General features: G+C 38.0%; 1 protein-coding gene across 1 annotated transcript; it reads right to left on the bottom strand.

Annotated features, from left to right (window-relative positions):
* Positions 1-10,478: 10,478 nt before the first annotated feature.
* Positions 10,479-19,597, bottom strand: lyplal1 (lysophospholipase like 1). Its single transcript, XM_078405806.1, has 5 exons — positions 19,495-19,597; positions 18,047-18,146; positions 16,548-16,717; positions 12,138-12,253; positions 10,479-11,099 (listed from the first exon to the last, which is right to left on the bottom strand). Exons 1-5 carry the CDS (start codon positions 19,571-19,573, stop codon positions 10,872-10,874), a joined length of 693 nt encoding a protein of 230 aa, XP_078261932.1. The 5' UTR covers positions 19,574-19,597; the 3' UTR covers positions 10,479-10,871.
* Between the last annotated feature and the right edge of the window lie 1,140 nt (positions 19,598-20,737).

The raw sequence follows: 20,737 nt of genomic DNA, 5'->3' as shown, positions 1-20,737 counted from the left end.
TTGTTGCTGTTAGTCTTGAATAAAAAAACATATACTTGTTCTTAAGTTGTTGGTGTCTGAGAGAATATCTATAAAGTGAGAATATCCATGTGTGGCTAACACTCCCAGCCCAGTTCACTATCCATGCCAAAATATATCATACTCTTCACCTATTTTATATGATTTGCTTTGGCATAGAAGTCTGTTGAAGACTGCATTAGATACACACTGTTGTTGGTGTTGATATCAAGAAAAAATCATTAAAAAAATAGACTTAGCAAACAGAAACAGTCTTTTCAAAAAAACAATATTCTTTTTCCTTTATGGAATATTTAAATAGCTTTGAATGTCAGTACCTCTGATCTATTTCGACTTTTTATTACTCGAAGTGTGACCCTTTGGACAAATGTGAGAAGGCAAGTGAAATCTTATCTCACTAAAAAATCTACTATTCAATATGGCACCAGAAACTTATTCACTCTGTACTTTAAAGCCCTCAAGGGGAAAATGATGGGTGAGAGTTTAGAGTATGTAATGAAGATAATACCTGTCTGAGTCTCACCATTGTTGCACTTCACTTCCCCCGAGATATTAATTTTATGGCATTGTTTAAAATGACACTTCTTTTTGTCCCACCTGTATCTAATTTATGTAACCATAATTCCACTCATCTGGAGTAGGTGCCTGGAATTGCTAAAATAAGGATCATTTGATATTTAAAACAAACCTAATGGATTTACTGGTGAGCTAAAGACATTAAAAGTACTCAATTCTTCAGAGAACACTGGAAAAACAGTTGCTGAACAGATCTGATGACATAATCAAGGGCCATGTGTAATTCACAAGTCTGCAAATACAAAGTGGCTCAAAATATTTTCATGTAATGAAAGCTGCAGGAAAATGTGTAGATGTAAACCACAGTGTCACATTAAATAATTAATCATGCAAAATATTTCAAAGGCAGATCAGATTTTAAAACAAACCTTTACCTTTCTGAAATGTTTGGAGAATTACTCAGTTTTTCAACTGTCTTGAGGCTGCCTTGATCTTTAGTGGTTAGTGTAGGGGGCAACGAGATGTTGCTTTGATAATGCACAGAGAATACAATGATAAATTGGTTCTTGAGATTCTTGGGTAATGATGAAAAAATTCTAGTGAGACATGAGAAACCACATCATCATCGGTAATCTAATTTGACCCAAAAGCAAATGTCAAATGTTGAAATAGCATGACATAGTAGCTATGTAATGTGCTTCGAACACTGAAATCATTATTGGCACTACTGTTTTGGCTCTTTGACAAATGTCTTCCATAGTTTTAAGTGTTCACTTTTAGTAACTGTTTTTTTAACTGTAAAGTGTAAAAGTCACAGCCAGTAAATCTTCAGGGATCACAATAGCATACTGCGAAATGCATTTGTGAATACTTTCAAAATAATCATGGTAGATTTGGACTATTATTTTAAAAAAAAACAAAATTGGATGAAATATTGCGTTTGATTACAAAAGCACCGATGCAGTGAGCAGAAACCACATCAAGATATCTATTTTAAGAGTCCACGAGGATTCTCTTTGATAGACATGACATATTTTGATGGGCTGCATCTCAACCTGGTATGGTGGCCCCTCAGCTCTTGACTGACTGAACCTGCAGAGAGGGTGAGCACAGTCCAGTCTATCACAGGCTCGCCACTTCCTTCCATCCAGTCCATCCTCATGGTGGTGCATTGCATCCGGAAGGCTGGAAGTGTCATCATGGAAGCCTGACACCCTCGCCAATCCTTTTATACTCTTTTACCTTCTGCGAGAAGATACAGGAGCATGAAACCCTGGATGCCCAGAGTTAAGAACAGCTTCTATCCCATGGCTATCAAACTCCTGAAACAATCACCTCTTTCACACCTTTTCCACGGAGGAGCTATCCACGGAGGAGTTGCGAGGAGGATGCTAGGAGGCTGCAGAGTGACTTGGATAGATTAGGAGAGTGGGCAAATGCATGGCAGATGCAATATAATGTGGATAAATGTGAGGTTATCCACTTTGGCGGCAAGAACAGAGTATTACCTGAATGGTGGCCAATTAGGAAAAGGGGAGATGCAACGTGACCTGGGTGTCATGGTGCACCAGTCATTGAAAGCAAGCGTGCAGATGCAGCAGGCAGTGAAGAAAGCAAATGGTATGTTAGCATTCATAGCAAGAGGATTTGAGTATAGGAGCAGGGAGGTTCTGCTGCTGCAGTTGTACAGGGCCTTGGTGAGACCACACCTGGAGTATTGTGTACAGTTTTGGTCTCCTAATCTGAGGAAAGACATTCTAGCCTTAGAGGGAGTACAGAGAAGGTTCACCAGATTGATCCCTGGGATGGCAGGACTTTCATATGAAGAAAGACTGGATAGACTGGGCTTATACTCGCTGGAATTTAGAAGACTGAGGGGGGATCTTATTGAAACATATAAAATTCTTAAGGGGTTGGAGAGGCTAGATGCGGGAAGATTGTTCCCTATGTTGGGGAAGTCCAGAACCAGGGGTCACAGCTTAAGGATAAGGGGGAAGTCTTTTAGGACCAAGATGAGAAAACATTTCTTCACAGAGTGGTGAGTCTGTGGAATTCTCTGCCGCAGAAGGTAGTTGAGGCCAGTTCATTGGCTATATTTAAGAGGGAGTTAGATGTGGTCCTTATGGCTAAAGGGATCAGGGGGTATGGAGAGAAGGCAGGTACAGGTTACTGAGCTGGATGATCAGCCATGATCATATTGAATGGCGGTGCAGGCTCGAAGGGCCGAATGGCCTACTCCTGCACCTATTTTCTATGTTTCTATGTGTTCTTACTCTTAACCTTACCTCATTCAGTTATTCTGTTATTGCACTTTAGGATATTGATATTTTTTTGCACTACTTCAGACTGCACTCCAATGTTTGCACCCTTCTGCTGTTTAACATTTGTTGGTGTAGTTATTGTTGTATCTATCACTACCATATACTCTGAGCTTCATGCAAACAAGGAATTTCATTGCATCCTGGTATATATAACAATAAACTAACCTGAATCTGTATTGTACAATGCAAGAATATAGTTTAAAACATTCCAAGTAATGGCAACTTTTTAAGTACCTCATTATGCAATCAGAATGGTACTGCCAATGATTTCTTCAGGATTTCTGTTAGGCAGTTAAATAAGTTTTAGTAAGGCCTAAAATATGATTGTGTAATGTCAGTATGTATAAAGACTCTCAAGTTATTTATATAGACCAGAACTCAGTCTTGCAATTAACAGCTTAAAGATGTATAAATAATCATGGAGCTGAATTTGCACATGGGCACTCGCCTCTGGATCTTTAACTTGGAATGTCTTCCAATTCCAATGCTACCTGGAATTTGTATCCAAAAATAAACCTACATTTGTCAATCTTGTAGTGCCCAAATGTCCCATAAATGCTATTGGAATTTGCCTGAACATGAAATGGCAATTCCACATAAACAATCTGCAACTGGGTGAAGAATTGAACTCACACCATATATTAGTTTTAGTTTAGTTTAGAGATACAGCACGGAAACAGGCCCTTCGGCCCACCGGGTCTGGGCTGACCAGCAATCCCCGCATATTAACACTATCCTACACCCACTAGGGGTAATTTTTACATTTACCAAGCCAATTAACCTATAAACCTGTACCTGTAAGTCTTTGGGGTGCGGGAGGAAACCGAAGATCTCAGAGAAAACCCACATAGGTCACAGGGAGAACGTACAAACACCGTACAGACAGCATCCGAATTTATGATCGAACCCGGGTCTCCAGTGCTGCATTTGCTGTAAGGCAGCACTGCCCCACCGTGCCACCCACCCATGCTGCCCACTATCTGTGTTCTTTAGTGTCTGAAATCTAAGAGTACAAGTAATTCAACAATCACTCACAAACATCAGACACTGCCTTAAGAGAAGCTTTTCAATTTTTGGTGTCATTTATAATGGTGCTATAAAAATCCATTGAAAACATTAGAAATAAATAGAAGATTTGTGGATGATGTTAAAAATTGTTTAAAACAGACATTGTCATGTGGCAACAGAAAATCTGATTGTAATTGGGAGAGCCACCTAGCCAGAGTATTGACAGAAAACTCCTGCTCTAACGAAATAGTTACCAGGAATAACCCCTGCCATTCCGTCAGATCTTACACCTCACTTTCCTGCACTATTTCCATATTCCTTTGATTCAATATATATAAACAAGCTGATCTCCATCTTGAATTCAGTGACTTCGCCTTCATTGTTCCTTTGGTTATTAAATTCCAAATATTCACTACACTCTGGGTGAAGAAATTTCTCCTCATCATCCTAAATGGCTAACTGTTTTTGTGAACCCATAGGGAAAACATTAATTCTGCACTTACCCAGTCAAGCCCTTTAAAAATGCGTACACTTCAATGAGATTACCCCTCATTCTATCCAACTCAAGAGAGCATAGACCTAGTCTACTGAATTTCTCCTTCTATGACAAATCCTCATCAAGGCAATCAATTCAGGGGATCTTTGCTACACTTTCAAAATTGCAAGTATATTCCTTAGCTAGACAGACCAGACCTGTACAAAATATTCCAGATGATGTCTCACCAGAGCTCCACAGAAATGACTCAAGCCATCCCTACTTCCGTACTCATATCTTCTTGCAATAAAAGGCCAATATATTGTTAGCCTTTGTTAATATTCATATTAACTTTCAATGATTTATGTACATAGGTCTCCAGCTTTCACTGAACATCTTTCAATCTCTCAACATAAAAAAATATTGTTTTTCAACCGAAGCAGCTAACTTCACATTATATTTCATCTGCAACATCTGTTTTCGTTCCGTTAACCAAACCTCTATCCACCCCTGCATTGTACCTGCAGTGCCAGATGGTTTAATTTTGTTTAATAATCTCACTGAATGTCTACTTAATGTTTAAAAACACCACATCAACTGGTGTGCTCTAATCTTTTCTTAAAGAGATCCCAACAGATTTGTCAAACCTGATCTCCACTTTGTGTTGACTCTGCACAATCCTATTTTTCTTTTCACTGATTTCAGACTGTCTGGGATATGGTTCCTTTTTGTCTCCTGTTCTCCATCTAAATCATGGGGTTACATTTCCTATCTACTAATCTGTGCATGTCATTATATAAATGGAATGTTGGAAGATGACCTGTTCATACCCACCTCCTTCAGAATTCTGGCATACAGGCATCTCGTTTATCAGTTCCATTAGTTTCTCCAATTAAATTATGAGAGGGGCCATTAATATGGATGGAGGCCTTGTTTACGCATATTAGAGAATTTTAAGGATTGACCAGATTAAGGTGCATTGTAAATGCACACATAATCAATGCCCAACGTTGTGAAGCATTGTAAGTGCCATGTCTGATGTTTGCATGCATAAGTATAAGTACGCAAGCAACTGAAGGTTTATGTTAACACGCATTTATCCCTTGGACAACTGAGTTTCTTAAAAACCTTTCAGTTTTCTCTCAATTAGGTCAGTCATACAATGACTATCTAGTGCTGGCTATCCAAGATTTAACTTATCTCAATGCTGTCAGTTGTACAGGAGTATATAATTATCAAGAAAATCTCTGCAGTGATCTTATTTTGATGCAGTTTTTGAAAATGTGTTAACTATCCTCTGTTTCGAATAATATTCTATGTTCGTCTGTGTAAAATTTGGAAACAAAATACCAGGAACATTTTGTAAATGTTTTTTTATCACTTTGTTTTTACTTTGTACATTATGGTTTATTTTATGGTTTAATCATACTTCACTTTGACCAGAAATTTGCCTGCACTGTATATTTTTGGTTATCTTTAACATGACTGTACAGAACACTGGAGGTAGTAGCAGATTATTTATCAATATTTAGTATGAATGCTAACAATAAATGCACAAGTCATCCACACCAAATCTGTTCTGGGCTCATTAATGGTTGGCACCGATGATCCAGTTGGCAAAGCAGAGGTGTTCTGTGGAAACACTGGGAGTTACAAGGAACAAACATTTCTTTCATGGATCAGATTTACTCCTTCAAGTGCACTAGTGGCACCAGTTATTTTCCATGACAAAATTATAGGTACAGGAAAATGTTTTAATCACTATAATTTGTTAGCGTCAAAGCTACCTTGACAATAAATTTTATGTTTCTTCACACTGACCATATTTCATCCAACACATCCCAGTTGTTTTTCCTTTCATCCCATCCACATTTATTTCATATGTTGTTTCTTTATTTAATGCGCCTTATCTGTTGCATTATAACATATTTCTTTCACTCATATTAATCCTCAATAAGAAATCAAATTTTTGTCTATTGTTGTTGCACATTTCGGAAAATTCCAGCTTCACAGGGAAGAGAATGAGGCAAACATGACAACCACTTTCTACAAAGTAGGATCCCAGAGCAACAATAAGAAGGGTGACAATAAGCAATAATAAGAAGCACCAACTAAAAGAGTGACACAGGATAACTGGCTTTTGACCGTATCACTTAAGACATAATTGGGGTAAGACACTGAAGAGAATCCCTTCATAAAGTCTTAGTTCAGCATCTTATGATGCGTCAGTCTCGTTCATTTGGCAGATTACTCAATTTCTAACTGCATATCCATTCCCCCCCCAGAAGCAGGCTAACAATCACCCCCACCACCTCACCTGTATCCACCTATTACTTGCCACTCATCCCACCACCACTTTTCTTTTTCAGTTTTATCTTCCCTACTCCAATCAGTCTGAAGAATAGCCCCTGAAACAATGCCCACCTATTCTCTCTGCAGATGCTACCTGACCGACTGAGTTCTTCCAGCACTGTATTTTGCTCAATTTCCAAGTCATTTTATGGGTTGAAGTCCCAGTCTAGGCACCCCGATGTATAAATAAAGTTAACATTTCAGTCAGCAGTTGGGTGAGATTTTATCCCTTCACGAGGATGTTGCATGGACTCAAGGGCCCGAGTGAAAGGGAGAGGTTGAGCAGGCTAGGTCTTTATTTCTTGGAGCACAGGAGGATGAGGATTAGTCTTATAGAGGTGTATAAGATCATGAGTGGAATAGATAAGCTAACTGCAGAACGTCTTTTACCCAGAGAGGGGGAATCAAGAATTGGAGGACATAGGGTTAAGGTGAGGGGAGAAAGATATAATGAGAACTTGAGGCCCACTTTTTTTTACTCAAAGGGTGATGTGTGTATGAAAAGGGCTGCCAGAGGAGTTGTTGAGACAGGTACTATCACAACATTTATAAAATATTTGGACAGGCATATGGATAGGATAGTTTGGAAGGAAATGGGCCAAACCCAGGCAGGTGGGACTAGCATAGATCCGGCCTGTTGGTCGGTGGGCAAGTTGGGCTGAAGAGGCCTGTTTCCAAGCTGTATGACTATGCCTTCTCTCTCTCCATGACCCAGGATGAAATTGGCAGATTAAAATGTACACTAAGAAATCATCTTTCAAAGATGAACAGAGAATTGGTGAATCTGAGGAATTCTTTGCCACAGAAGGCTGAGGAGGCAGTCAGTGGATATATTTAAGGCAGAAATTGATAGATTTTTGATTAGTACAGGTGTCAGATGTTATGGGAAGGCAGGAGAATGGGGTTTGGAGGGAGAGATAGATCAGCCATGATTGAATGGCAGAGTAGACTTGGTGGGCCGAATGGCCAAATTCTGCTCCTAACACTTATGATCTTTATGACTCATCTACAACTCACCAAATGTCATTGGCTTTTTGGGGAATTTTCTCCATGAGGAATGTTTCTTTTGTTCACAACGATATACACCAATCAGCCAAAACATTATGACCACTGAGAGGTAAAGTGAATAACATTGAATATCTTGTTACAATGGCACCAATCAAGTGGTGGGATATATTAGGCAGCAAGTGAACAGTCAGTTCTTGAAGTTGATGTGTTGGATGCAGGAGAAATGGGCAGGAGTAAAGACCTGAGCGACTTTGACAAGGGCCAAAGTCCTCTCCAATAGCTTCCCTGTCACCGATGTGAGGCTCACCGATCTATAATTGTCTGGATTATCCCTGTTATGGGAAATAAAGGAATAAAAAAAAAAATATTGGCTACTCTCCGGACTTTTGGTGACTTCGTCTGTGGCGGAGGGGATATAATATCATCAAGACCCCAGAAATCTTCTCTCTTGTCTATATAACCTTGTATATAACCCATCAGGCCCTGGTGACCTTACAAACATTAATGCTCCTCAAGAACTCTAACATCACATCCAACTTGATCTCAAAATGCCGTAGCACATTAGTATACTCTGCACTGATCTCACCATCCTCCACATCCTTCTCCTCCATGAATACAGTTGCAAACTATTTGTTTAGTACCTGGCCTACACCCTCTAATTCCAAGCATAAATCCCCTCCTTTATCTGAGTGATCCCATCTCATAATAACCCTTTTGTATTTAATGTATTTTATAAGAATTCCTAGGAATCTCTTTAATTCGACTTGCCAGACATTTTATGGCCCCTTCTGGCCCTTCTAATTACCTACTTGAGTTCTTTCCAGCTTTCTTTACGTTTCTCAATGGCCCTGACGGATTTCATCTTCTTAAACCTCACATATGATTCCTTTTCCTTTTAAACCAAATTTGCAACCTCTCGTGTTATCCAAGGATCCCTTACCTTACCATACTTATCCTTCCTTCCTTTGGAACATTCCAGTCCTGAACTCTGATCAGTTGGTATTTAAATGACTTCCACATGTCAGATGTGGATTTACCCAATAAAAACTGCTCCCAATTTACTCTCCTGAGCTTCTACCTAATAATGTCGTAATTTCCATTCCCCCAATTTAGTACCTTCCCCCAAGGTCTACACTTATCCTTATTCATAACTTTCTTAAAACTTAAGGAGTTGTGATCACTGTTTCCAAAATGTTCTTCCACTGAAATGCCAATCACCTGGCCCAGGCTGGCTTACATACATTATTAAACTTGTTCAACAACATTGTTCAGAATAAAACATATGTTTCTCACAAGTGTTGGATTTACAGAGAAGCATGTCATTTAGCTAGAGGGTCTATAATGGAATAACATAAAGTCATTCAAATAATGTAAATTTAGACAACTGAATCCACTCTGCCTCATACTCATCCAATGACTTTTGCACAGAAAAACATTTTCTCTTTCAAGGCCAATGATCAGTCCCACTTAGGCGATTTTTTTGGCGACTGCCAGCAACTGTCAAAGTCGTAGCAGATCGCCAAAATTTTCTTTTACCCGACGACAATGCCGAGTCAGGTCGAGATTACAGCGTCTTCTGAAACCGCGAAAATTCCCACGCTGTCAATGCTTCTCCGGCGTCCTAATTTTCGCTGAAATCACTGACAAGTCGGTAAGTACTTGCGAGTTGAACTATAACACCTTGTATGGGTTACTTAAAAACCAAGCATCACTACAAACAAGGTATAAACTGGATTCACTTCCAGTTTACTAATAGCTGTATTAAAAAAAAAAAATTTAAAAGTGGTTCAGTGAATTTTTGTGAAAAGTGTGTGGGCATTCTTTGAAAATGTAAGGGAGATGCATATCTGGTTTCTGGGTTGCATATCTAGGTTTGGAGCCCACTTCAAATGTAATGGCTGAGGCCAAAAACATCGCAAAAATTCCCACGCTTACCTTAACTGTCGCCTCCAATCTACCTGTCACATGTCCAGACGGTAAATAAATTGGTTAAACACAAGCATTTTATGGTATTTTGAAATTACTTTACTTATTTTAATATTATGTGCTTCTAAATGCATCCAAGAGAACCTATCAAACCTGGGGACAGCATGCGACAGCACCTGCAATAAGCAACGATACCTGCCGACAAGCTAGCTGTCGCCGAGAAATTTCAAACCGGATGATTTCTCAGCGACGCGCCGAGATCCACTACGGTTTTTGGAAGACTCCTCACGATCATGCCCGCAACACCCTGGCGAACTGTGGGCGACAGCCTAGTCGCCGCCAGTCGCCTTAATATCGCATAAGTGGGACAGGCCCTTTACTGATTTGGAATCAAAGTAAAAACTATCATAGCACCACCTTCAGGTACACCTGGCAATACAGGAAAATTCTTAAAATGAGAAACCATAATGAGCACGGAGACACAAGAGACTGCAGATGCTGGAATCTTGAGGAGAAAAAATACTGTGCTAGAGGAACTCAGAGGGTCAGGCAGATTCTGAAGTAGTGTCTCAATCAAAAATGTCATCCATTCATTTCCCTCCTCTGTTGCTGCCTGACACACCGAGTTCCTCCAGTACTTTGTAACCATAAGAACCAGTTGAGATGGATGGCTTCTAGGTACTTAGACAAGGCCAACCTCTTGTTTTCAAAACATAATCAATGCCAGCCCTAAAGGAGTGAAGTAGGGTATTCACAATGAAATGTACACACTGAGTGAGGGCAATGAAGAGAATAGTCATTCTGTTTTTGGTGATTTATCTGGAGACAGTAAAAGATGGAATAATGTGTATAATAATGATAAAAAATGACAATTTTCTGCAATAGCTCCTCTTTTAGTGTAACTGTAGATATTTAATACTATAGATGTCTGCTAATAATATTTGCAATAAAGAATAGGAGCATGCAAAACAGACTGCTGTGCATCATCTGTAAGTAATTTTAAGAGCATAATGATAATGACAAACTATTTCATATAACAGAGCACTTCATCAGAATGCAATGCAATGCAATGTAATTCAGGAAAAGTAGAATACATTAGCAACACAATAGTTCATGGTGATTATTTTTTGCCTTATTTACTTTACTCGCGCAGCTCTCACTGGTGTCTTCTGTGATATATTTTCATCCCCGATGCATGGATTACAAAATAAATACATTAAGTACTATTTTATTCAGAATGAATAGTATTATTGTCCATCATCAGGTAGCTTATGTAAAATCCATGACTTCAGCTGTTCCAGCTCTGGTTTGCAAAGTTCATGGTGGAGATTAGGAAAAGTATTAAAAGTGGTTTTCACTCCCAGTGATTGTAGAGTTTCATAGGTCTCTTTACCCCACTCATATAAAACGAGTTGGTCATTGTTTCCATGACTTTGGAACAATTCAGGCATTGGCACGTTAGCATTCTGTACAACCTGAAGACAAGAATATGTTATTCGCAAACACCCTGTATATCACTGTGATGTTTTATTGTCCTTTATTTAAATTAAACAAAATAGAAAAGAGTACAACTTCTATGAAAGATCAAACTATTTTTCAATGTACCAATTGACCAGATGCATCTAAACCCGTGTACAAATATAATTAATAAATCCATAAAACATTGCCATGAATACTGAAAAATGTAGTAGACAAAAAGGTTAAATATTGTTATGATTGAATTCACCATTCATAAGGCTTCATATTTAGGTTTAGCCAAAAATTAGGAACTCAATGAGTTAGGTTAGTGGTTCCCAACAAAAAGGCAATATATTTAAATGTTCTCAAACCAATAGCCAATCTAATCTACATATACAACTTCTAATTCCACAAATGGCACAAATCAAAAGCTTTGAAATAGTTTTAATCAGGGATTCATTGCAATACTTAAAAATAAACTTTATTGTATTAAAAATAATTAAAAGTTAATTATTTATGATGAGAACATATTTGGCATGAAACTGTACTGGGATGCTAACAATAAATATTTTCCTATATAATTGCTGTAAATGTTAGCAATAACATTAAATGCCCCATCTTCTTTAGAACAGCAAAGGAGTGTCCTATATGTGTTGTGCCTCATTGGTAATGTTTCATCCATCCCATCTCATGCTAATAAAGTTGCTATGTAGTCACTTCAGTATCAATCAAAATTCAGGTACATTTTGTCTACCTAAAAATAATTTAAAAAATACTTTTCCCGACAGAATCAGTATGGCTAATTGGCAGCCATTCCAGGTAAGGGCGAAGATAGTGGGTTAGAATTTGTGTGACATATTGAGATTGTGATGAAACAACCAAAGACTACCAAAGCAGGCTATTCATTCATTATGTCGCCCCTCAGACCTTTGTGCAAACTCTGCACCTTTGAAAATATAAGTCAAACAATCGTAACCTAAGAGGCTATTAAATTATTTAAGAGAGTCTAAGATCATCAGAATTGCTGAAGGAACACAAGTCCCACTTCTTCTTACCTGGTAGACAGCAGAATTCGTATTCAAGAAAGCAGATAAAGCAAATACTCCTGCTACTTGTGGATGAAATCTATAGGCTAAGTGCATTGCCATAGCCCCACCCATTGAAAATCCTCCTGCAAAGTCAAAAATGGATTAAAATCAGTCGTTGTCGAATATAACAAAAGCTATAATTTGGCAACATTTGTACAATAACAGCATTTAAAGGCTGTGATTATTTATAGGTGTAATTGAAAGTTGATTCACTTTTATGTTTGTAATATTCCATCCAGGTCTCAATTCCAAAGAATTTGGCCAATATCTTGATATACACCAAAATAATATATATAATATATTTGGAATATAATGTTTTTGGCAATCCTTAAAAAAAAAAGTAAAATAACAAGGCAAACTAGTATGAAAGAAAAGATGAGAAATGAATTTTTGGTGTATAAAGTACACCAAGACTGTTAGTGTTTATATTTTACCAAAGAAGATTTGGCAAGCATTATGAAGCAGGACAAAAAGCAAGAAACTCATCCAGCTAAATATGTTAATGACCCAAGTTACCTGATAGAAAGAAACCAGAAACTGATGAAGATATATCTGCTCAACTGAAATGGCTTTTTTTTTTCTGTGAGATAAGATGGGATTTTCAAAAAATATATTACAATGATAAAAACCTAGGTTAATTTGTATCATCACATATTTTATCTTGTACTGATTTTTGACATTGCCTTTGAAGGAGAAATATCACTGAAAAATACTAAATGGAAGTAGTAGAAATTGAGTTTTCAGAGAGAATTCAAATTAAAAACCTAAGTAAAGAGGAGTATATATATATATGAGTCTTTGGTTGCATTAATAATAGCCTCAGGTCCCCAACAGGTAAGTCAAGGTAAACCTATATAAAGCATTGATTTAGTTCAGAGGTTGTCAAACAAAATAACCCCCAAAATGAACAGATTTGGGGTTTTGGTTCCCTATCAATCAGTGCTTTTATTTAAAATGTTCATCCTTGGTTTTCTAATCCTCCTATGGACCTCCCACCCTGCCCATGTAATCTCCTCTACACTCCTTTGCGTTAAACTCCTTGAATCATCGCATCTCTGTACATTTCTTTCCTCCTTAAACCTAGCACTTTGACCAAATTTTTGGTGCTCTGCTCTAATATCACTTATTTGATTCTGTGTCACATTTTGTTTGATCGTGCTTCTAAGAAATATCTTGAAGTGTTTTCCTACAACTTAATAGCATTGTACAGGTAGAGGCTGGCCTTGTGGTTGAAATCTAGTTCTACAGGCCAAATGGCACTTCATTTTTCTGACTTTTTAACAAGAGTCTGTTAATCCTGTTAACATTTTCCCAATCCTAAAAGTTTACCTGTAAATCTGCTCAAACATCTTCACAAGCAGAAGCATGTTGCAAAAAACGGCAAAGCAGTTTGCTTGATTTATTAGTGTGTTTAAAACATAATACATTTATAGAGATCAAAGCAAAGTTACCACACACAGCAATTCAATTTTAGTAACAGCCTTTCAAGTGACACTTTAAGGTAAATCACTGCATTTATTTAGTCACATGCTGGCAAGAAGGTCTGTAGTTACTCATGATGGTATCTTTATACACATATATTAGGCACCATGAGATTTGAATAACTATGTAATTACACATTTTATGTGGTTGACCAATTCATTTTCTGTTTGAAATTATAATACACCAAAGATTTGGACTCTTGAGTTACTTTTCTAAGGAAAAACCCTGCAATTTGTCTGTCAGTACCATAATGCCTTTCCGTTGAGTATAGTGACTGTAACACACTTGTTGATTTTAGTTAACATGTTTCAAGAGAAACTGACTTTATCTTACAACTTGCATTTTATGATTAGAAACATGGGAACAATCCTTTAATTTAACTTCGGGTATTTTTCACTGAGTCACTGAAATAGAAATTCGATGTCATACTGGGGTAGTTACAACTTGTTTGCTTGCAAAATGTGTTCTTCAGTATTAGAGCATGTTTAAGTATCAAGGACATTTTTGATTGCCAATATGCCACTATTGCCAATATATGTTCAACCAATATTGCATTGTTTTGCATTAATCCGTGATGTCAAACTCATAGTGCCAATTTTGTATTTCAATGGATGACTAGTCATCAGCAGCAATATTTACGTCTTGGAGAAAAAATATAAGATTTATAACGGAACTTGGTCTAACTTGTTAAGTATGCAACCATTCATGACTTTAATTTTATACAACTTTCATTCATCTGGTTGAAAAACCCTCAACTACACTCCGTCCTTCCCTGGCCTTTACTCCCAAGTTTTTGTTCAACATTACATGTATGAGCAATCTTTCAGCCAATCCAAGTATTCGTTTTTCACCTGCTGATTTTGGTTTCTATATTATGTTTTGATTAAAAAAAGAGATATGAGTCGATACATTAATATAGATTGCATGAGAATACTGTGAAAGTAGGAAACATGTCAGAGGGAAGAGAACAATAGGAAGACATCAAAAGAGGAAAACTATAGATAGAGAAAATTAGATTCAAACAAATAATGTCTAAATGTAAGCCTTGCAAAAATGGGACTTTTAACTTTAAACTTGAATCGTTTAGAATGAGGAGAGACGAAATAGAAGTATATAAACTGATGAGAGACATGGATAGGATAGACTTAGAATAGATGGATAGGATAGATTAGAAATGTCAAATACTGGAGGGCATAGCTTAAAGGCGAAAGGGGCAAAGTTTAAAGGACATGTACAGGGAAAGTTTTTTTAAACAAAGGGTGGTAGGTGCCTGGAACACTCTGCAGGTGGTGGTGGACGCAGATGCAATGATGATGTTTAAGAGGCTATTAATGGCTACATGGATGTGCAGAGAATGAATCTTGTGCAGGCAAATTAGATTAGTTTAGCTTGGCATCATGTTTGGCACAAACATTGCGGTCTAAAAGACACAGCGTGCTGGAGTAACTCGACAGACCCGCTAAGTTACTCCAGCACTTTGTGTCTGTAGTTTTCTATGTTCTATGAAATTATAGTAAGCACATATGTTTGCTGCATTCCCACTGTGTCCTATGTATGAATCAGAGAAAGCAGAATTAAAAGAAAGCAGATGAGTTTTCACATTGTGCGTAATTGAATCTTTCCAATGAGGTAATCCAATACATTTTAAACGTTGGGGTGTTAATTTGCAGAAAAAAATGTGTAACTAAGACACAATTAGTCTTACACCTCATTACAGCTGGCCATTTTGCATTTGTAGATTCATTGAGGCAGGACGCACTTTGCTAATTGAGAACAAGGAAAAGCTGTATAGGTTGGCAATTGTTCCAGCTGCAGCCAACATTAAATTTGGTAATTGTACGTTGTACTTTTTACCCCAATGTCAACAAAACTGCTGATAGCAAAATAAAACACAAGATGCTAGTGTAACAGCATGTCAGGGAGCATCTCTGGAGGACATGCTTTGTGTTTTTTACTCAAGATTTGAGCATCTGCCGTCCTTTGTGTCTCCATTTTGAAGCGAGCTCAGATTGTATTGGAGCACAAATATCTATCTATTTGCAATGGTTATAGGGGAGATGAGCTGACCATTTCATCTTTTTTTTCTGGGTTAGATTATTAATAGTTTCACTACAAACAACAGATGTATCTTTTCAGCAGTTCTACAAAGTCAGAAAGATTAAAGTTGCACATCACTTAATCAGTGTGCTTAACAATCAGGAATATACAATTGCCAAAATAGCTCTTAGTGTCATGCTGGAATTGTTAATAGCTTGTATATGGATGCTGGTTGTTCTAAAAGCACTTTAAATTAAAACACAATTACTTTTCCATTTTCTTTGAATGTTTCAATCAAACTATTTTGAATACTCATATGAGCACCTCATATTTCGCTTGGGCAGTTTGCAGCCCAGCGGTATGAACATTGACTTCTCCAACTTTAGATAGTTCCTCTGTCCCTCTCTTCCCCTCCCCCTTCCCAGTTCTCCCTCTATCTTCCTGTCTCCACCTATATCCTTCCTTTGTCCCGCCTACCTGACAGCAGTCTGAAGAAGGGTCTCAACCTGAAACATCACCCATTCCTTCTCTCCTGAGATGCTGGCTGACCTGCTGAGTTACTCCAGCATTTTGTGAAATAAATACCTTCGATTTGTACCAGCATCTGCAGTTATTTTCTTAAACTATTTTGAATAGTTAACTTATTTAGCTCGGGTATATTCAAGGTATGAACTTGTAGCACCAACCTTTGATAATCTGCTGAAAATGACAGTCACTCTATGATACAATCCAGTGACTGTAAGGTGATAATCATGCTCGATGGGGGGATAGTGGACAGGAAATAGGAAGTAAAAAGGTGGATTCTCAGATTACAGACCGTATTAATAAAAATGTTAAGAAACCGATAATGTATTTTACCTAAGATTATCCTGTCCTTTGCAATTCCAGCTCTGACCTCTCCATCTATCAAACCACCCAGTACACTGGCCATTGAGTCCACGGTTTCAAGATGTTCTGGGCTGTTAAGGCTGATTTTGGACCTGTCGAACCACGTATTCGATAGCATTCTGTTCATTGGTGTATATGGTCTGAAAAGGTGATCAGACAATTATTTTCCATCATCACTAACATATACAAAGCTATCTTAGAACAGTAAGATGTTCTGGGCTGTTAAGGCTGATTTTGGACCTGTCGAACCACGTATTCGATGGCATTCTGTTCATTGGTGTATATGGTCTGAAAAGGTGATCAGACAATTATTTTCCATCATCACTAACATATACAAAGCTATCTTAGAACAGTAAATCAACAAGTATCCTTTGAGCGGTTCTGAATAAGGCTCTCGATTCGAAAAATCATCCATTCCTTCTCTCCAAAGATGCTGCCTGCCCGCTGAGTTGCTCCTGCATTTTGCGTCTATCTTCAGTTTAAATCAGCATCTGCAGTTCCTTCCTACACAAGTAGCCTTTGAGCTCAACTTAAAAATATTGCAAAACAAAATTAAAGCAGGGATGTCTTAATTATGTATACAAACGTAAGTGGTGAAAATATAATAAAAGCAGACTGACTTTGCTCATTTTAATGTTTGTCAAATTAAATTTTTGAATTGAACAAAGCCTCAGGAAAATAAAAAGTCAATATGCGGCAAAAATAAAACCTACCACAAATATCCAGAAAAAAAGTAAAATGAAAAGTGAACAAATAAGCCTAATCAGATAAGAAAGGAAGGGAATAAGAGCAAGGAAACTTCAATACAAAAACCTAAAGTAAAACCTAAAGTATGTTTAATTTATAATGTTAAACATACAGGAAACCCACTACTATTGGTGAACATCATTTTCTATAGATGACTTGAAAATACATCAATGTTTTCTTTTCCAATGAAACACATTACAAAATTGTGAAATATGGTTTAAAGAACAAACTTCTCAAGATTATTGGAAATGAGTGGTTCAAAACATGCCACTTTTGAACATATTATCTCCACATATCATCTTCACACTGAGCAGGAGGTACAGAAACATGACCAGGTTCATGACATCTATTTTCCTACAACCTTCAGGTTCTTGAACAGACTCTCACAACCCTAATCCTGTCAAAGCAAAGGAACACTACGGACCATCTCCTGCCCAACCAGCGACTTATTGACTGATTTGGAATCTGTCTTGTTTTTTAAAAAACCACAGACCTTTTTATTTGTTGTCCCGGTTAATTTATGTATAATTTATATTTTTGTGTGTAGCGAATGTTGATGTGCCTGCGATGCAAGTTTTTAAATTGTTCTTGCACCTCACAGTACTTGTGCATTGGACAATAAATAAATATATACATTAAAAAATGTACACAACTCACTTGTAAGTAATCAGTAATTCAGTAATTTTACATTTACCATCTATTTTTAGTTAGCTAAATGATACCTTGCTGGTGCTGTTGGATAAATTATTCGTATGTGTGGAAAGGTCAAGTCTTGTTCCAATACATTTTTAATCCAGGCTCTGACACCTTGCCCCGTATCACCTAAAGGTAAGAAAAATAAACTAGAATGTGGGAATGTTTTGCATTTCAAGGCAGTCTATCATAAAAGGAGAGAAGCCATGAAAGTGGCACAATAATGTCATTAATGACAAGGCTAAAACACATTTCCCTGTAACTATGGGTTCCATTCATATGAAAGTCGTGGGGACCTGGAAATATAACACGCTGGCAAATGCTGCATTGTAGTATGGCATCGGAAAAGAAAATGATGTCTGTATTTCCTCATGAATTAATTTTTACTTTGGTTCAGGCGGAGAACATTAGAACTGCTATGCTCACAAAAATCAGAGCACAAAAAATTGCACATGTTCTTACAGAAAAAGGGTTACCACAGGGGCAGAAGTGAATGAACACATTCACTGGGAATGTGCAGAAAGAAATTAGTAGCTAAGTAACAAAGTAAAGTTTACACAGAGTTACTTGGAATAAAATGGTCATAATGAAGAATCTTGAGAAACTGGAATTATTTTTATTAGACCGGTTTAAGAAGAATTCAGTTTGATGTTCTCTAAAGTTGTGTGGTTTTGATAAATAGGAAATCATATTCCATAGCTGATCACCAAAAGAACATAGACAACCTTCTTTGAATGTAATGTGTTGTTCTGATACTGAACGCTGCCCCAGAAACAACAATGGGACAGATTCCAAAAATAATTTATTAGAAGCAAATAATTTATTCAAAAATGTTAAAAAGCATAAGGAGAAAGAGCATCGAATAAGACAAGACACAAGGAAATGAAGGTGATGGAATCCAAGACTAATCTCTGGAAATTGCATGTGGGTTATGTTGCACTTCTCTGCAGAAAACTAAACACAATGATGCCAAATTGATGCCTGGATCTGAAATGAATAATAACTATGCACCTAAATCTTATGCATCCTTCTTCTGCTTGATTTTTTTTTGCATCTTTCCTCAACTGACCCAAATTTGAGACACCTTACTGAGACATCCTGGCATTTGCATTATCGTCGCAAAGATGCTTATTTCTATTGAAGATTAACACAGCAGGGCAGGCAGTACTCCAGAGATGCTGCCTGACCCGCTGAGTTACTCCAGCATTTTGTGTCCATCTTCGGTGTAAACCAGCATCTGCAGTTCCTTCCTGCACGTTCGTTTTTTTTACAGATGCCGTGAACCTGAATGGAACAAAATGCACCAGATGAACAAATATCACCCAGCAACAGTTTTGGTCTCTGGAGATTGCATGAGATGTCCCAATAGGGGAGCACAAGGGGGAACTGAGCAAAGGGGAAAAGTAGGCAGGAAAGATTGGAGGGAACGGACAGCTGTGTGCAGTCCTAAGTGAAGAATGAATCGCTGCAGTCTAACCTGAGCCGTGAAGGAAGATGAGAGAGGCGGTGTGTCTCTTGGTCTGAGCAACAATGCTCCTCTGCAGTTGCATCGCCATGGCTGCAACCGGGCACTTCCTGGACACTGCCCTGCGTCTGACGTCACGCCGCCGTGCGTGTGATTGCTACATGAGGAGCTGGTGTTGCAACCTCGTCTCAGTGTGTAGCAAAATAACAAGAAAAGCAACGCTCCTCTCCTCTGTCCTGACAGTGCATTAATTACTCTGTTAACCTTGTCCCTGAAAGGCAGCCATCGCGGCTCACAAATAAATTTCCCTTTCAAAGATAAATTAAAGGTTGGCACTTGTCATTGCTGGGAAGATTATTGCTACTTTCTGTTTCATCGTACAAAAATATATCCTCAATTTTGAATTGTCTTTTTCGGCGGCAGGTAAGGAAAGCAACATGTCAAATGGTTTTTCAACCCTTGCCATCACTTCCATTATTATGATCACAGACACAAAAAGCTAGAGTAACTCAGCGGGGCTGGCAGTATCTGGAGAGAAGGAATGGGTGACGTTTCAGCGTCGAAACCCTTTTTCAGACTGAGAGTCAGGACAGAGGGAAACTGAATATGGATTTCTCTAACCTCAAGTAACCTAGAAGGATACGATGTGAAAACGACAGATCAAAGCAGAGACTGCTCGGGGAAATATAGGCCACAGGGAATGTGACAACGAGGCATACAAACAGTAAAATTAATCAGGAGAGCAGTGAAACTAGTTGGAGAACTAGGGTGTGGGAGGGAGGGGGAAGAGAGAGGGAATGCAGAGGTTACTTGAGGTTAGAGAAATCCATATTCATGCCGTTAGGTTGTAAGCTATCCAAGCTGTGTTTGGCCTCATTGTAAGTGGAGGAGGCCCAGGACAGAAAGGTCAGTATGGGAATGAGAAGGGGAGTTGAAGTGTTTAAGCAGTCTGAAGAAGGGTCTCGAGCAGAAACATCACAGATTCCTTCGCTCCAGAAATGCAGCCTGACCCACTGAGTTACTCCAGCATTTTGTGTCTATCTTCAGTGTAAACCAGTATTTCAATTCCTTCCTACACACTTCCATTATTATCGTTACTCAGCTCTTGAACAAAAAACATAACTCTGGGGAAAATATATAAAGAAGCATGAAATGAAAATATTAGAAAGTGTTCAATTGGTGATACTTGCATTAGAATTAACCAGTTGCAACTTTCACCAGAGTTTGTTGAAAATTGACTAGATTTTTCTTCAAC

Source organism: Rhinoraja longicauda, chromosome 9, assembly GCF_053455715.1.
Source record: "Rhinoraja longicauda isolate Sanriku21f chromosome 9, sRhiLon1.1, whole genome shotgun sequence".
Classification (NCBI taxonomy): domain Eukaryota; kingdom Metazoa; phylum Chordata; class Chondrichthyes; order Rajiformes; family Arhynchobatidae; genus Rhinoraja; species Rhinoraja longicauda.
Note: the sequence above shows the minus strand (reverse complement) of the source record. Positions and strands in the feature narration are given on the sequence as shown.